Source organism: Lolium perenne, chromosome 3, assembly GCF_019359855.2.
Source record: "Lolium perenne isolate Kyuss_39 chromosome 3, Kyuss_2.0, whole genome shotgun sequence".
Taxonomy (NCBI): Eukaryota; Viridiplantae; Streptophyta; class Magnoliopsida; order Poales; family Poaceae; genus Lolium; species Lolium perenne.
This window is the reverse complement of record NC_067246.2, coordinates 41,863,779-41,879,836: the sequence shown is the minus strand read 5'-3', so window position 1 is coordinate 41,879,836 and position 16,058 is coordinate 41,863,779. Positions and strand designations below refer to the sequence as shown.

At 42.6% G+C, this 16,058-nt stretch overlaps 1 protein-coding gene across 1 annotated transcript; it reads left to right on the top strand.

The window, feature by feature from the left end:
• The first annotated feature begins 4,173 nt into the window (after window positions 1-4,173).
• Window positions 4,174-8,261, top strand: LOC127338026 (transcription factor bHLH162). Its single transcript, XM_051364311.2, has 3 exons — window positions 4,174-4,617; window positions 5,846-6,235; window positions 7,960-8,261. The coding sequence occupies exons 1-3, from the start codon at window positions 4,456-4,458 to the stop codon at window positions 8,023-8,025; spliced, it is 618 nt and encodes a 205-aa protein (XP_051220271.1). The 5' UTR covers window positions 4,174-4,455; the 3' UTR covers window positions 8,026-8,261.
• Window positions 8,262-16,058: the final 7,797 nt, after the last annotated feature.

The window sequence follows — 16,058 nt, the reverse complement described above, 5'->3', positions numbered from 1 at the left end:
GCTCGCTGTTGGAACGGCCGAAATCCTTTCTTAAGGGGGAGCCGATGCTCAATGATGCTCCTGTCCAACCCGCATCTCCGTGTAATCCCATGCAAAGCAATGGGTATTCCTTCAACAGGGCTATCATCTGTCCCCTGAGCTGTGGATCTAACTTCTTGCTGATAAAAGTAGGTCGAGGCTTATCCCCAGGACCGATGTCGACTTCTTCTAGCTCATCAGCTGATGTAAACCCGTACCCTAGCTTTCCGTCACCTGTGAGGTCGACGCCACATACCGGGAGAGCATGTGATACGGATACTACGGGCCGATCGCTAGCATCGGCTTCTACCTTGATCATCACCAAGATGTTTTGGCGGTGTTGGGGCCGATCGCATGGAGCAGCCTCTTCCTTATCTTTGCCACGAGAGCAGCTGCCCTCGCCTTTATCTCCATCAAGGGGGTGTCCCAGTTCTATCATGTTGACGTTGAACGAGTGTCCTGGTTGGCACCTCCTAGGGTTAGTACCGTTGGTCCTGCCAACGGTGCGCGACGGTGAATGAGGCACTCCCGGTGCCGCCGATGTGCACGACAACGGCAGACGGGGCTGGAGTGGCACTTTTCCTCGGTAGGTCCTGAGAGCTGGCTCTAATAGAGAGTGCTGATTCTTCATGACCTCCTCGACCATCCGAACGGCGACGTGCTCCAAAGTATTCACCAGGCTCTCAGAATGGAGACGCAACGAGTGAGCCACCATGCCACCAATCTCCTGGCGCACGGCCCTGGTACGTTCCTCTGACGGGACAGATAGATCCACTTCATCGAGTGCGCCTTCCGGTGAGAACCCCTTCCGCCTGACGCCATGTGAACGAGTTCTGTGATATGAGCCGATGAGGTCGGCTTCGAGGGTGGCCTTGGTTTCGTCATATCGCTTCTTGAGCTCGTCAGGCAGTTCTTCGTAGGTGACTGGCGTGCCGTCCGCCACCATCTCAGATGTAGATGGCGATGTGGTTGATGTAGACGATTGTCCCACCGGGCGTGCCAGAATGTGTTGACTGCCAAAACCCACCGGCGGGCAGCGGCCTGTCAACACAGTGTAGAGCCGGGAAGAGCCTAGAGCTGCGGCTGGCTGAGACCCCTCCGAGCGACGGCCCGCAATGCTCTTCTGGTCACACGCTGCGATGCGAAGTGCAAGGGCGTGCCACCTGACCTATACCTGGTCAGGAAGGTGATGGGGGATGCCTCGCTTAGTTCCTGCAGGGCATACACGTAAACATTAAATCCGAGCCTCGATCGGCTCTCAGGTTATCCTGTGAATCGGCTCAAAGAGCCGATCCACCCATGATTCGTACGGGGTGCACGAATACTTGGTGATCCTGCTTGATCAAGATATAGCTAATGAGATCTACGACGATTTAGGGTTTTCACCGCATAATCGGATCATCCTACTCCAGGTTGGGCCTCGCGGCCACGCACGGTGCTCGTAAGCCGATCCTAAACAAGGCCAAAAAACCAACATGGCGTTGATCCTCGGAACATCCTGTTTAGGACTTGCGAACGCCACCCTACGTGCCGCTGGATCCTCCCCCCCTTTGTAAGGCCTAACTATTGCAGATATTAAACTAATCCTTGCAGAGCAAGGAGCAATCGTAACGGATCAGATCTACTAAATAATGAACAAGCAGGGTGCCGCCCCACACGAGATAGGTGTGAGGGCGGCTAGACATGCAAGGGTTGCACTACGTAAGCATGTTATACGGAGAACTATGCTAACCCTAACACATCTATGATAACTACGTTGCCCGCCATCAAAGACGCTTCGATGCAGGCAACGCATGAACAACGTGGAGCTTGTCTTGCCCTAGATCGCAAGATGCGATCTAGGCAGCATGTCGCTTACCTGATTGAAACCCTCGAGACGAAGGAGTTGGCGATGCGCCGAGATTGGTTTGTTTTGGGGTGAACGTTGTGTTGTTGTTTATTCCATAAACCCTAGATACATATTTATAGTCCAGGGGACTTTCTAATTCGGACGTGCACCTAACCGTGCACGGGTAAAACTCTAACTTCTAACTTAAGATACGATCTAATAAATTACAGATAAATGGGCAATCTAGCCCAACTTTGCATATAAGGCCGATCTTCGTATTCTCTCCATATATAACCTTCAAGCTTATCTTGATCGTGGCCCACCTCCGACGTGGTCAAATTCTGGTGATAACACTAATTCTATTCTCCGTCTCCCGCTCTTCCTCCACCTCCTCCTAACTCTAGACACCACACCCCCAGCTCCCATCTCCCCTCCCCCCCCCCCCCGCCGCCGGATCCCAGCCGGGCAATGCCCGTGCGGGGGGATGATGGCGGCGTCGGGCGTCCCTTCATTGCGGCTCAAAGAAGTGGCTGCGCCGGTGGATCTTGAGCGGGCACCTCGGGACGTCGTGTGCGTGGCCATGGATCGGGTCACACAGTGATGTGGCATTCCCCACCCCTTTGGCCGTCATAGCGGTGGTGCTGCCTCGCAGCAGCTTCCCATAAGTGGATCGCTTGGCCCGTGTGGTGCGATGGTCCACAGTGAGGAGGAGACGGTGGTCTAGCTGCTAAAGCGGGTAAGGATGTCACCGTCCATGGTGGCGCCTATGGGTATCGTATTCCTCGTTGGAGGCGATGGTGGGGGCGTCTCTCGCTTCATTGTTTCCAGGTGAAACCTCTGATCTGGGGAGGTTACCACTGACGGCGATGGACGTGCGCGTCGTAGCACTTGCTGTAGGCGTTATGGGGGCCTCCTGGATCAGATGATGGCAACATCTACATCGTCACCCCCGTGGGGGTATCATCTTTGGAGATATTCATCAGCTAGACAGACATGTGGACAACTTGGTGGTTGGGTGTCGGTGTCCGCATGTTTATCGCGTGGAGACCAAGATGGAGCGACGTGTCCTCTACCATCTGCAACGACGAGTTTCGGCAGCATGGTGCAATGGGGTCTCGACGGCTAGCGTGTGACAATGGACGCGCACAGGGAGGTGGCACTGTCTGGCATCGTGGTCGACGGCAGGAGCAACGAAGTTATGCAGATATTTACCATGAAGAATATTCAGCGGTTTGATGGAGGTGACGGCTTCTGTAGTGTGCGCATGAGGTACTCGCTAAGAGTCTGCTCTATCGGATGCGCGCTCCTGTTTCGCTTAGAGGGTGTCTCGGGGTATGTGATGTTTCCAGTTCCTAGTTGACAAGGGGTTTTTGCTTTTTCAAGACACAAATTGCTATTGGCATGACTTTCACTCATTGTTGGGTATGTAGGTGTTGTGTGTCGGATTTCGATTTTTTATATATGATCTTTGTCACACTTTTGTTAAATAAAATGGTAAAGAAGGTCACATATTATATATATATATATCTTTTTTTAGAAACACACTACAGACCCCAACACTCACGTACACGTGCATGCACCCACCCCTATGAACGCACACACGCACACCCTACCCCTATGAGCACCTTCGAAGACTGAGCCGGCGGATCGGATTTTGAAATTGACGAAGTCCCCACATACGCCTCCCTGTCGACGGGAACGTCATCTCCCACTGAAAGAATATTCCGCCTTTATAAGACATACATATGCCAAATCTGGAATTTAAACTCTGGTGGGATGGTGACCACCCTCCTAACCACCCAACCTCAGGTTGGTTCTCATATATATAGCATAGCCTCCATTTTGAAAAAGAAGTTTATGTTCTTCGTTGAGTTCATCTCAGGAAACAGATGTTATCTTTTAACATTTATGCTGCCATAGCCAAACTACCCAGCTAACATATATGCCGCCACTTTCAGACAGAGCCATAGTACAATAACATTCAGTTCGAAACTGTTCTTCTCAATCAAGCATGCCCAAATACGCACTTCCGTTGATGTCCCTACTTTAGCTAGTACACAACTGTAGCCGCACGTTGCGTTTGGACATAATTCAATACTCCATCCGTTGACTAATACTATAAGACATTCTAGCTTTTAGTAGATTTATCTATTTAATCTAACTTTAGTGTGTAGATTTACTCATCATAGTGTGTGCATATAGTTTATTTTAAAGTGTCTAAAATACCTTATATTTGTAAACAAAGGAAGTACTATCTAGTGTGTGGTGTTCTTATATAGCTAGGCATATTTGCCAGGGGGCAAGCACATCATTCCCCCCCGGCACTTATCCGCACACACCACCACACCACGCGCCTCGATCTCCCATTTAAACCACGGCAGACGCCACGCACCCCTGTCCTTCCCCCTTTTCGATCCTCTCTTACCTTGCTGCTCCATGAAAAGCATCTTCGAGCAATCGAGCTAGCTAGTTAGCACCTGTTCTGCATGCATGCACTCTTAAACCGCTTCTTCTTCATTTCGCGGCATTTCTGTAATTCTATTCAGACCAGACCGGCTGCTGAGATCTAGCTATAGCTTGATTGATTTGTGTCTGTGTGAGAGATTGAGATGGAGGCAAAGGCGCAAGGTGGGAAGAGAAGCAGGACGAATGGTGGCAGCGGCACGATGACGGTGGACAGGAAGGAAGTGGAGAGGGAGAGAAGGCAACACATGAAAGAGCTGTGTGCACAGCTCGTCTCCTTAATCCCAAAAGAACACTGCCCCTCAACTGTAAGCACTCCTGAACGTAATCTGTCCCCTTAATTAATTCTCATATTTTTATAACAAAATTAAGAGTACCCCATTTTATTCCCGCACGTTACACAAAATATCGTAATTAAGGTGTGCAAGTGAGTTCTACTGCCATCTAATTTTCATGCAGTGTACCATATATACGTATGTTACATGCCTTTTTTTTGTATATCCTTTGTGAGGGGGAAACTACCAAATTAGCGCATAGTATCTATATCATGTTTCTAAACCCTATGTCCAGATTTCCATAATGTAAAAGTACTAAAAGATAGCCAAGTCGAATCTGCTGCCCCAGCAATTGTTGGCCTCACCTATTTCATTTTTCTGTCATATTCTGAATAGCCACATATGTTTTTAGGAAATACCCTAGGTCATGTTTGCAATGCAGATATTTTTGGAAGCTGGCAAGAACTATATGCTTCGTGTTCCAAAATTACTGCTCTAAATTGGGACGTCTACAAATAACATAATGTATATGATATTGTTTCATGAGCCGTGTTCATGAGAGGGGATGACTTGTGTGACTGTAACTTCGAAAAATAGTTAGCTCATAGTGTAATGATGAAAGTAAATTAATGAAAATAGGCTAACATTGACATTGTAAACTCCTCATACTTGATAACAAGTTTGAGAATACCTAAATGATACATGGTGAAAAAATGTTACACTAGGAATCTAAAATGGATGAAACACTTCATGCTTGTCGGTGGAGCAACATCACCAATGACGGGCTTTGGTGATCAGGGCGTCAGTGGTGACTTTTCTATAAAATCTGAGTCACTTGTGATAATCACTTCTGACGGGCCATGGCCAATTGCAATACTTCTCACGGCCGGAGTTGTTATGTCCATCAACAAAGGATTCATTTTCTTGTAGCAAAACAAATTAATATCGCGTAGTATACTAGTACAGAGCGCCCAATAGATGGAGTAAATTGCATGTAGTGATAAATAAAGCCAGAAGGTAGAATGATGTGTATGCAACAATGCACAAAACCGAGTACATACATGTAAAGACCCTTGGCCGAAACCATTATCTATTGAGACCCTCTGTGATCGAGTAGGTGAACATTAGAATTTTAAAATTCACAAGGTTAATTATGTGAGATGAAATAATTGCACATTATTCTGCTCTGAAATATAAATTATAAATCTGTTATCGTGCATATTGCTCTTAATTCTATGGCAACGTGAAATGTTTACCGTAGGATACATTGTCCCTGCTGGGCAGCCTGGACGAAGCAACAACGTACATCAACAAGCTTAAGGAGAGGGTGGACGAGCTACACCAAAGGAGAAGCTTTGCACAGGCCGAGGCTAGGCTAAGAGGAGGAGCTTGCAGTTGCGTCTCGACGCTCATGAATTGTGGCACAGGATCTAAGTTAGAAAGTGTGAAAGCCGAGAAAGCATCCGTGGCGCCAGTAGTGGAGGTGCGATACCACGTCGATTCAAGCATGGAGGTGTTTCTCATATGTAGCACTGAGAGGTCGATCAAGCTCCACGAGGTCATCACCATCCTCGAGGAAGAAGGGGCGGAAGTTGTCAACGCCAACCATTCCGTGGCAGGACATAAAATCTTCTACACCATACACTCTCGGGTATGTAGGAACATGTGCGCACAGATATCCTATCAAACATTCTCTGTTGAATCTATACAATATTGCACACATCTTTATAGTTCTACTCATATTTGTACACGCTAGAAAAGTACAGTAAGAATTAAAATACACATATTATTTGAGAAAAAACTAATAATTCTTTTTCCAGTATTACTTGTCAAAATCTCAGAATATTGACATTAGGCTCTCTAGAATTTTAAGTATTTACAAAAGTATCTAATATGAAAAGAGCAGCTAGTCAATGCTTTTAGCAAGTAGAATGACACACTTCTTGTACACACACTTGATCTATCTTTTAATGCACTGATGAACCTTAAAAAGAAACGTTTGAATATGCTATAAATTATGCTCCAAAACGACATACATTGATTGACTAATTGGACAAACTTATTTGAGTTTCCTGTTAATTTTAGCAATTGGAATATATTAAACTGAATATCGAACCCTATATCCACTCTCGAGTATGATTTAATGGTAAATAAATAAGTAAAAGATACACGAAGGAATTAAAAGAGTGGTGCATGTGTGTGCATGTACGTGAGAATGTGGAACCGTGGATTCTTCTCAATGTAGCAAGAGACACAAGATTGGGGAAAATCTAAAATTTTGAAATTGACTATAGATACACACATGCCTTAAATTGTGTTACATGATCTTTAATGTAAAAGTATATGGTTAATATGAGGTCTTTAAAGATACTCAAATTGATGAGATCAGAATGAGAATCTGGAGCTCTATATAGGGATTCAAGGAGAATTTCCCTTTTCCATCCATCGAGTATGGCTTCTCTTCATTCTAAAATATAAGGTCTTGAAGTAAATAAAAGAAAATTAACCTTCTTCATGAACATTTTCTCTCTCGTTTATAGTTAATTTTCTCTACATTATATTTCAAGTCATATTCTACATTATTTTCTTCTTGTTTTCGAATAAATTTATGAAACGTGTCAAATGGACCTAGACTGTTATGTACTTTTATGAAATTGTATCAGTTAATTTTAGATCTAACTGTTAAAATAAATTAGTACATGTGGATTAACGTGGTGCCTCTATTAAACATCCGTATTGATAGTTAATTTTCTCTACATTATATGTCAGGTCATATTCTACATTATTTTCTTCTTGTTTTAGAATAAATTTATGAAATGTGTCAAAACGGACCTAGTCTGTTACGTACTTTTATTAAATTGTATCCGCTAATTTTAGATCTAACTGTTAAAATAAATTAGTACATGTGGATTAACGTGGTGTCTCTATTAAACATCTGTATTTTGCTTTTAGTATATAATAGATAGGTTTTTAATCAACGATCAGCTTAGAGCCAGCTTACATGGGAGGTCGCTTCTAAGTAGTCTCCAATATATAAACGTGTCAAATGAAACTAGACTGTTACGTACTTTTATTAAATCGTATCCATTAATTTTAGATCTAACTGTTAAAATAAATTAGTACATGTGGATTAACGTGGTGCCAGTATTAAATATCTGTATTTTGCTTTTATTATATAATAGATAATAATATTATTGTTTGCCTCAACCGGCAATTTTTTTCTTGTTTTAGATTTGTTTGCATATCAATTTTTACATGATGAAGCACAGTAATATGTAAAATCCTCCTGTTCCATCTTAAATTAAAAAAAGTCGTGTATCTAGTTTTGCATAAAATTAGCATGCATAATTAATTTCCTCAGTGTGAACTGTGCAGGCCTTCAGCTCAAGAATTGGCATAGATGATTCAAGGGTCGCTGAAAGACTGAGAGCATTGGTATGATATGAAATCAATTTATATGCATTATTATACATTACAAAAAGCAATATATGAAACATTTCACGGGCATAGACGATGTTTAGCTAGTTATTGACTGCAAGGGGGTCGAACAGCCTAGCTAACATCTTCTCTCACAACGTGATCATTATAGAAAAATAATACTTATGTAATAATATTTCTTCAAGTTTGGCTGACACAGCTTGTTGTATGTGCTGGAGTTTATTTCTTGGAAAGGAAAATTCTACTTTTACAATTATGTAATGATAACTAATTGAAAAACCAGCCAGACCTTAGACTACTCATAGTGAGAGTAACTAAGGTAGTAACATAGAGCTACATGCATTGTCAACTAGGCAAATTGATGACATGACATGATATTAAATGAAGAAACAGATGGTTGTGGTAACTAGCTATGTTACTATAACATCACACTTTTCAAGATAGAATGAGTCTACAAGCTAATTAATACACTCATGCATGATACTACATCTAAGTTACTATGCATTATGAAGGTAGTAACATAGAGTAGTGTCATATGAATGACACTACTATATGTTACTCCCCACTATGACTAGTCTAGATATGATGCTAGTATATAAATTTAGGGTGCGTTTGGATTAATAGTTCGCTAACAAAGCATACCCTAGCAATTTTTTTTGTGATAACCTAAACATTGGTTCATATTTGGATAGCTACCAAACTTTTAAGCTTGCCAATGCCCCACTATCAACCCTACTTCAATTTTGTTAGCCAATATCAGCCAACTTATTGATGAAAAATAGGTCAACCATAATTTTGGTAGGCAATCTCAGGCCCAAACCAGACACACATTTACTCGTCATCTAGTGCCTTACGACCAGGATACAAAGATTCCCAGTGGATGAATATACATGTCGCTTTACCAGAAAGCTATATATATGATAAGAAAAAAATTAATTAATTATAAAAAGAACTTTATTTCCTTAACATCCAGCTGACTTTGACGTCGGCAGATTGACGATCTAGTGAGTATTCTTTGGAAAAAGTTAAATTTGAGTAAAAGTGAAGAAAACATATATGGTAGGCAGGGAATAACTACAGTATTGTGACTAACACAAAACTCTGCAAATATAAGACATGTTCCAATCTAAAGATAAGGATGGATGAAAGAGAAATGTTACTACATGTAAACGTGCCGAATATGTGATGGATTTTGAGCCAAGAAGCTGCTTCGCTTTCTTTGTAGTCATTCGTGGGAGGAGAGTAAATTACACATAACACCACTTATTGGTGCAGTTTTTGCACATAACACAATCCAAGGTTCTTTTTGCACAAAACATCTAATTTTGATGTAAGCTATTGCACAAAACACTAACCTAGTTGATTGGAAGAGGAAATATTGCATATCCAGAGTAGACCTCTCCAACAACAAGATCAAGTTAAAGAGCAGCAACTGGTAACAAGTTATGAACAAACAATGACCAAGTTAAATGATTTTTATGCGCAAAGAGCTAAAAAACGTTGGAGACAAAAATACATCTTTCTTTTGCAGAGTTGTGTCAAAAAGACATAGAAGGAACTCAATCATGTCCATACAAGATGAACATAATCTTACTCATTTCATGCCTGGTCATATCGCTCATACTTTTGTTACCTACTTCAGATCAATCTTTGCCTCCCAAACAACAAGCACATCCATATCTATTTCTTCAAACAATCCTCCTCAACCTCTAGATTATACCTACTCGATTCCAAACAAGGAGGAAATCTGGGAAGTCCTAAAAGGGATGAAAAGAAATGCCTCTCCAAGAGTGAGTAGGTGACGACGTACATGCCATTGTCCAAAACTTTTTCACTACTGGTATCCTTCTGGCCCATGCAAATTCCACTCATATAGCTCTCATCCCAAAGAAGCTCATCACTAAAGTTCTTGAAGATCATCGACCCATTAGTTTCTGCAATGCTATTTACAAAATTATTACCAAATGCATTGCTAATAGACTCAAACCGCATCTCCCTGACTATATCCATCCGCCGCAACAAGCTTTCATCGAATGTAGGCGTATCAAAGATAATATTATAATAGCCCAGGAATCACACATTCTTTTCAATTATCTTCCTGGAAAAACAAAGCCTTCATGCTTAAAATAGACCTTGCAAAGGCTTTTGAAAGGCTTGAATGGAGTTTCATTGTGTCGGCCCTAACAGGTAAAGAGCTGCATGGTCATTTCATAAAACTCACTCATTCCTGCATTTTCACGGCTTCCTTCTCTATTATTATTAATGGGCAGTCTTATGCAAACTTTGTCAGTACCCGAAGAATTCGACAAGGTTGTCACATATCTCCATATATTTTTGTTATGGCTATAAATGAATTATCCTTACTTCTTCAACAATCTCTTGCGGAAGCGGTTCTTACATGAATCATTCTGGGACCAGATTGCCCCCCAATCCATTCTCTCCTTTTTGCAGATGATCTTCTTATTTGTGGGAAAGCAAGAACATAAGAAGCACAAACCATTAAAAAATATTACAGAACTTCTGTGATCACTCTGGTTAGCTCCCAAATTGGTCAAAATTAGAAATAGTTTTCAGTAAGGCAGTTGACATCCAAATTGAAAACCAAATAAAAATATCTTTCATGTGCCCCTCATCAACAAAACTTTCATTCATCTTTGACACCCTCTCATTCTTCCAGCCAAAAATAGAACGGAAACCTATAATTTCATATTGGGTAAGTTTAAATCAAAACTCCCTTTACCATGATGCCCGGCTGCAACTAATTAAATAAGTTTTTTCCTATATCCATGTCTATTAGATGTCTAACATTATTTGTTAAAAATAGTTCATTGCAAAAATTACATCTATCCTCAGGAATTTCTGGTGGATAGGGGTTAACTCGGATCATACAAGCAAACCTCTCTACTTACCGGCCTAGAAAAACATTTGCATGCAAAAAAAAGAAGGAGGCATTGGAATTCAAAATCTCACAGCTGTCAACCATGGGCTCATTCTTGCTTCACCCTGGAGAATCGCTGAAAAGCCCAACAGTCGGTTACACCAAATTCTCAAATCAAAATACTTGACAGATATTGCTATTTGGAGGTCTAAGCCCAACAAACCAACATCAACTTTCTGGACATCTATTCTCAAAATCTTCCACTTGTTGCAGGATAATTCCTTTTAACAATTTTCGGAAGGAAACATTTCTATATGGAGCTCTCCATGGTGCACAACTTGGAAGACTATCCATGATGATCTGATTATTCAACCTCAGCAATTCAACTACCCATCTCTGGTGAAAGATCTTTGGCTGCCAAATACAAAAAAACTTGGAATAAGAACCTCATTGATTCTCTGTTCACCCAACCAACAACTTCTGCAATAAAATCAGTCTCCATCATTTTATCTGGTGATGCATCATATCCTTTGCTGGAAACCAACCCCAAATGGAAAATTTAATTCTAAATCTACTTACAAACTGTGTTTGCAAGCTCTTGTGGATACAGGAACTCCATGGCTAGCTCCACCAAACAACATGGCCATCATACTTCTTAACAAGGTTTGGGAAAACAAGATCCTACTACCAAGAATCAACGCTTTTGCTTGGAGGAGAATAAGAAGAGAAATTCCAACTGGAGAAAAAGCCTCAAGGTATTCAAAGCATATATCGAATATTTGTTGCAGGTGTGGAACTCAAGAAAATGATATACATTTATTTTCACTTGCACTTTTGCAAGGGCTGCTTGGTTCCACTCTCCCTAGCACCTTAGAATGGATGTTATTGCTGAAAATGCTTACAACTTACACACTATCATCTCAAACCGGCTAGCAATGAACCATCCAACTAATACTATCAAACATATTTTCACTTTTCTCTGGTGCCTTTGGAAAATGAGAAATGAAAAGCTTTTCTCCAACAAAGAAGGCTTGTCCAACCCGGTCATCAGAAGAACTCATGCTTTGCTAAATAGCTTACAAATAAATAATCCCACCCCCACCAAATAAAGATAATACTATTCAACAGGAGCTAATCTATACAGGACCAAAAATATTTGTTGATGCAGCTTGGAAAGCACATGTTAATGGAGCACCAGCAAAAATCGGGAGTTGGAATCTACATGACTTGGAAGAACAACTTGCAAGTAACTAATGTTTTAATTGCAGCCAAGGTTGCGAATATAACAACGCCTATTCAAGCGGTGGTAGAAGCGCTAATTACTGCAACACAAATTGATTCCTCTCTTCTTTTGCAGGAACCTATTTTCTTTACTGACAATCTCAGTTTAGCAAAGGCACCGGCGGCGTCAAGAGCTAAGGATCCAACAGTACTATGGGAAATTAGAAGGCAGGGAATCCAGTTTCAGGAGACAACTCAACCACTCAGGGAAAAAATCATCCATGTCACTAGAAATCTCAATATTGTAGCCCACAATTGTGCACAACATGCAGTGATCCACTCTAGAACATTGCTCATATGTTCTTGTAGGAACTCTACACATAGCAACTTAGCTTGTCTGATTTTTTTCGAGAGATACCAATTACACCCAGCCTCTGCAATAACATCATGTCCCAATGGCATAAAGGATGCACACAACCAAAAATTAGAAGAATTACAAAAATAAAAGTCCTGCTACAGAGATCGAAAACTTGAAACAGCAACACGGACACCACCAAGACAACACCAGAAGATTAGCTTCTCCATAAGCAACACCTCCAAGAAGGAAACTGTGCACAAACGCTGTCGTCGCCCGATCACAGATCTTAGGTTTTCACCCTAAAGAAATCCCTCTCTCTCAAAACAATGCCTTTAACAAGAACATTGCCAGGCACAACCAATTATGGTCAGACCTTGGATTTTCACCCTGAAAGCTGTAGCGGTGCACTGTTTGCAACTACTAGGAACATTATTTCTATCTGTACAATGCTTATGAGTTGAATGAAAATTTAGGGTGCTCGACACCCTACACTTGTTTATTAAGAGGATAACTACCTAATTAAGAGCATAGAGACCACTAGCAGTACCTAGCTGGCCTCCAACATGAATTTACCTGCACCAAACTGATCATACCGAGAGAGGATGGTCGGACCGGAAGAAGACAATGACAGTGACCCTTCTCAATGTTTCAGGCTATTCAGCCAGTGGGCATGACCAACAGAATGAGGCGGAGCTAACTAGCTAGGAGAAGAACTAGAATAGCCTCACATAAATTGAAATTGAGAGTCGATGAACTAGCATGAACCATAGAGCTCGATGGATGGATGTGATCGTCTACTCATCTCGCACATGTTGGTGGTCTTGCCAGACCGGGACAAGTATGAGCCGTTATGCCATGGCAATCCACTGAGCGCATGTGCGACGCAGGCCTCGCGGAAGATGCCATCAAGATGGATGATTATGCTTCGTACCGGAGTGCATGGGTGGTACATGCCTCACAGAAGAGAGCCGATGGTGCCTCAACATAGGCCTGACAGCAGAGGGCACCGATGGTGAGGAGGAGATGTGGTAGTGGGTGAACTGGAGGCTAGGACTTCTTCCATATCGATGGGGCGGAGATGCTCACGGTTTGCCATAGGGATGCAATGGGCCACCAAGGAACCTGTGGCCCACCTGGAATGTCCTGGGTCACCCCCAGGATCTCCAATTTATTGTCGGTGCTCTAGCACGACATCCCGATGAACAGCCCTGGATAATTCCCTCGGGGCTTGTTTGGTACTAGAGTTTTAGTGGGGATTAGCGGAGATAATCCGCTCCAAACTTCAAATCCCCACTTATTGTAATTTTTTAAAGAAAAATAGGGCTCCACCCCCAGTTCCATTTATGAAACTAGCGTCTTACACAACATCCAGGTTTTGTACAGGACACACAACCCTATCTTGCCAAATAGCCTAGAGTTTTAAGACATCACAATAACACAGAAACAACACTAGAGGGTTTAAACAGTTGGGATGCTAGAGGACACATTAATAACAACAGCCTTCCCTGGACTATGGCCTCTCGAGGACTTTAAAGCATGCACCATCGCCAACCAGCATCAAAGCATTGGCCTCCAACGTCCTCGCCAGGTCTTCTGTCGTGATCAACATAGGCATAAAACCCCTTATGTTGTTCATATCACACACCTCCAGAGTCGACCTAGCCCTCTTCTGGGAGTCAGCCAGCACTACAAGAAAAGTTGCCATGGCCGACGAAGTTGAAGTCGCGCCGTGGTTGCTGGTGTACCATGGCCGACGATTTTGGGTCCCTCCGTGGTGCATGTCAAAACTTTTTTTTTCTCGTTTTTGAGGCCACCTAGCCCGACGAAAGCGGCCAAAACGTCGCGTATGGTGGCCCGGGACGTGGTGCATCTCGAAATCTCGGGTTCGCCGGCCGAGTCAACGCAAATCCGCACCGCCGAGGGATGTAGGGCCCAGATGGCAGCCTCTCTGGCATTGTTTTTTTTCTCGATCGCGCCATCTCGTTCAACGTTCTCCGATCGAGCCGTTTACGATGCAGGATCATGGGTCCCGCATGTCATCCTCTATGAACCAAAATTCTTTCTATTCTTGGATTTTTTTTGACCCCCTGATTTCTGGCTACTTCCTTTTTCTTTTGATCCCTTGCCGCCTTGGAAACGTTGAGACCGCTGCTGCTAAATGGGACCCGCATGTCATCCTCTATGTGCAATCAACTTTCTTTTCTTGGAGTTTTTTTTGGCACCTCATATTTGGTCACTTGCCTTTTGTTTCGATCGCTTGCCGCCTCTGAATCGGTGATACCGCTGCTGCTAAATGGGACCCGCATGTCATCCTCTATGTACTATAAAACTTTCTTTTCTTGGATTTTTTTGGCACCTCATATTTGGTCACTTGCCTTTTTCTTTCGATCACCTGCCGCCTCTCAAACGGTGATACCGCTGCTGCTAAATGGGACCCGCATGTCATCCTCTATGTACTATAAAACTTTCTTTTCTTGGATTTTTTTTTGGCACCTCATATTTGGTCACTTGCCTTTTTCTTTCGATCCCCGGCCGTCTCTCAAACGGTGATACCGCTGCTGCTAAATGGGACCCGCATGTCATCCTCTATGGACTATAAAACTTTCTTTTCTTGAATTATTTTTGGCTCCTGATATTTGGTCACTTGCCTTTTTCTTTCGATCCCCTGCCGCCTCTCAAACAGTGAGACCGCTGCAGCTAAATGGGACCCGCATGTCATCCTCTATGAGCAATCAACTTTCTTTTCTTGGAGTTTTTTTGGCACCTCATATTTGGGCACTTGCCTTTTTCTTTCGATCTCATGCCACGTTTGAAACGTTGAGGAACCTGCTGGCTCATGGGACCCGCATGTCATCCTCTATGTGCTATAAAAGTTTCTTTTCTTGAATTATTTTTGGCTCCTCATATTTTTTCACTTGCCTTTTTCTTTCGATCTCATGCCACGTTTGAAACGTTGAGGAACCTGCTGGCTCATGGGACCCGCATGTCATCCTCTATGTGCTATAAAAGTTTCCTTTGTTGGATTTTTTTTCACCCTCTAATTTTTGGCTTGCCTTTTTATTTTGATCCCCTGCCCTCTTTGAAACGTTGAGTAAGCTGTTGGCTCAAGGGACCCGCATGTCATCCTCTATGTCCATCAACTTTCTTTTCTTGGATTTTTTCACCCCCTAATTACTAGCTACTTTCTTTTTCTTTTGATCTCAAGCCGCATTACAAACATTGAGACCGCTGCTACAAAATGGGACCCACATGTCATCCTCTATGTACAATAAATCTTGGATTATTTTTGGCTCCTGATATTTGGTCACTTGCCTTTTTCTTTCGATCTCATGCCACCTTTGAAACGTTGAGTAAGCTGCTGGCTCATGGGTCCCGCATGGCATCCTCTACGAACAATAAAAGTTTCCTTTCTTGGAGTTATTTTTGACCCCTAATTTCTGGCTATTTGCCTTTTTCTTTTGATCCCCTGCCCCCTTTGAAACGATGAGGACGCTGTTGGCAGGTCGGTCCCACATGTCATCCTCTATGAACAGTAAAAGTTTCCTTTGGTGGATTTATTTTTGACCCCTAAAAAATTTC

What these genes read in the sequence shown, in the direction of transcription:
- LOC127338026 (XM_051364311.2), top strand. Translation starts at nt 4,456, where the DNA reads ATGGAGGCAAAGGCGCAAGGTGGGAAGAGAAGCAGGACGAATGGTGGC. An exon ending in AAGAACACTGCCCCTCAACT is followed by an intron (nt 4,618 to 5,845) that starts GTAAGCACTCCT and finishes TGTTTACCGTAG; the next exon opens with GATACATTGTCCCTGCTGGG. An exon ending in TCTACACCATACACTCTCGG is followed by an intron (nt 6,236 to 7,959) that starts GTATGTAGGAAC and finishes TGAACTGTGCAG; the next exon opens with GCCTTCAGCTCAAGAATTGG.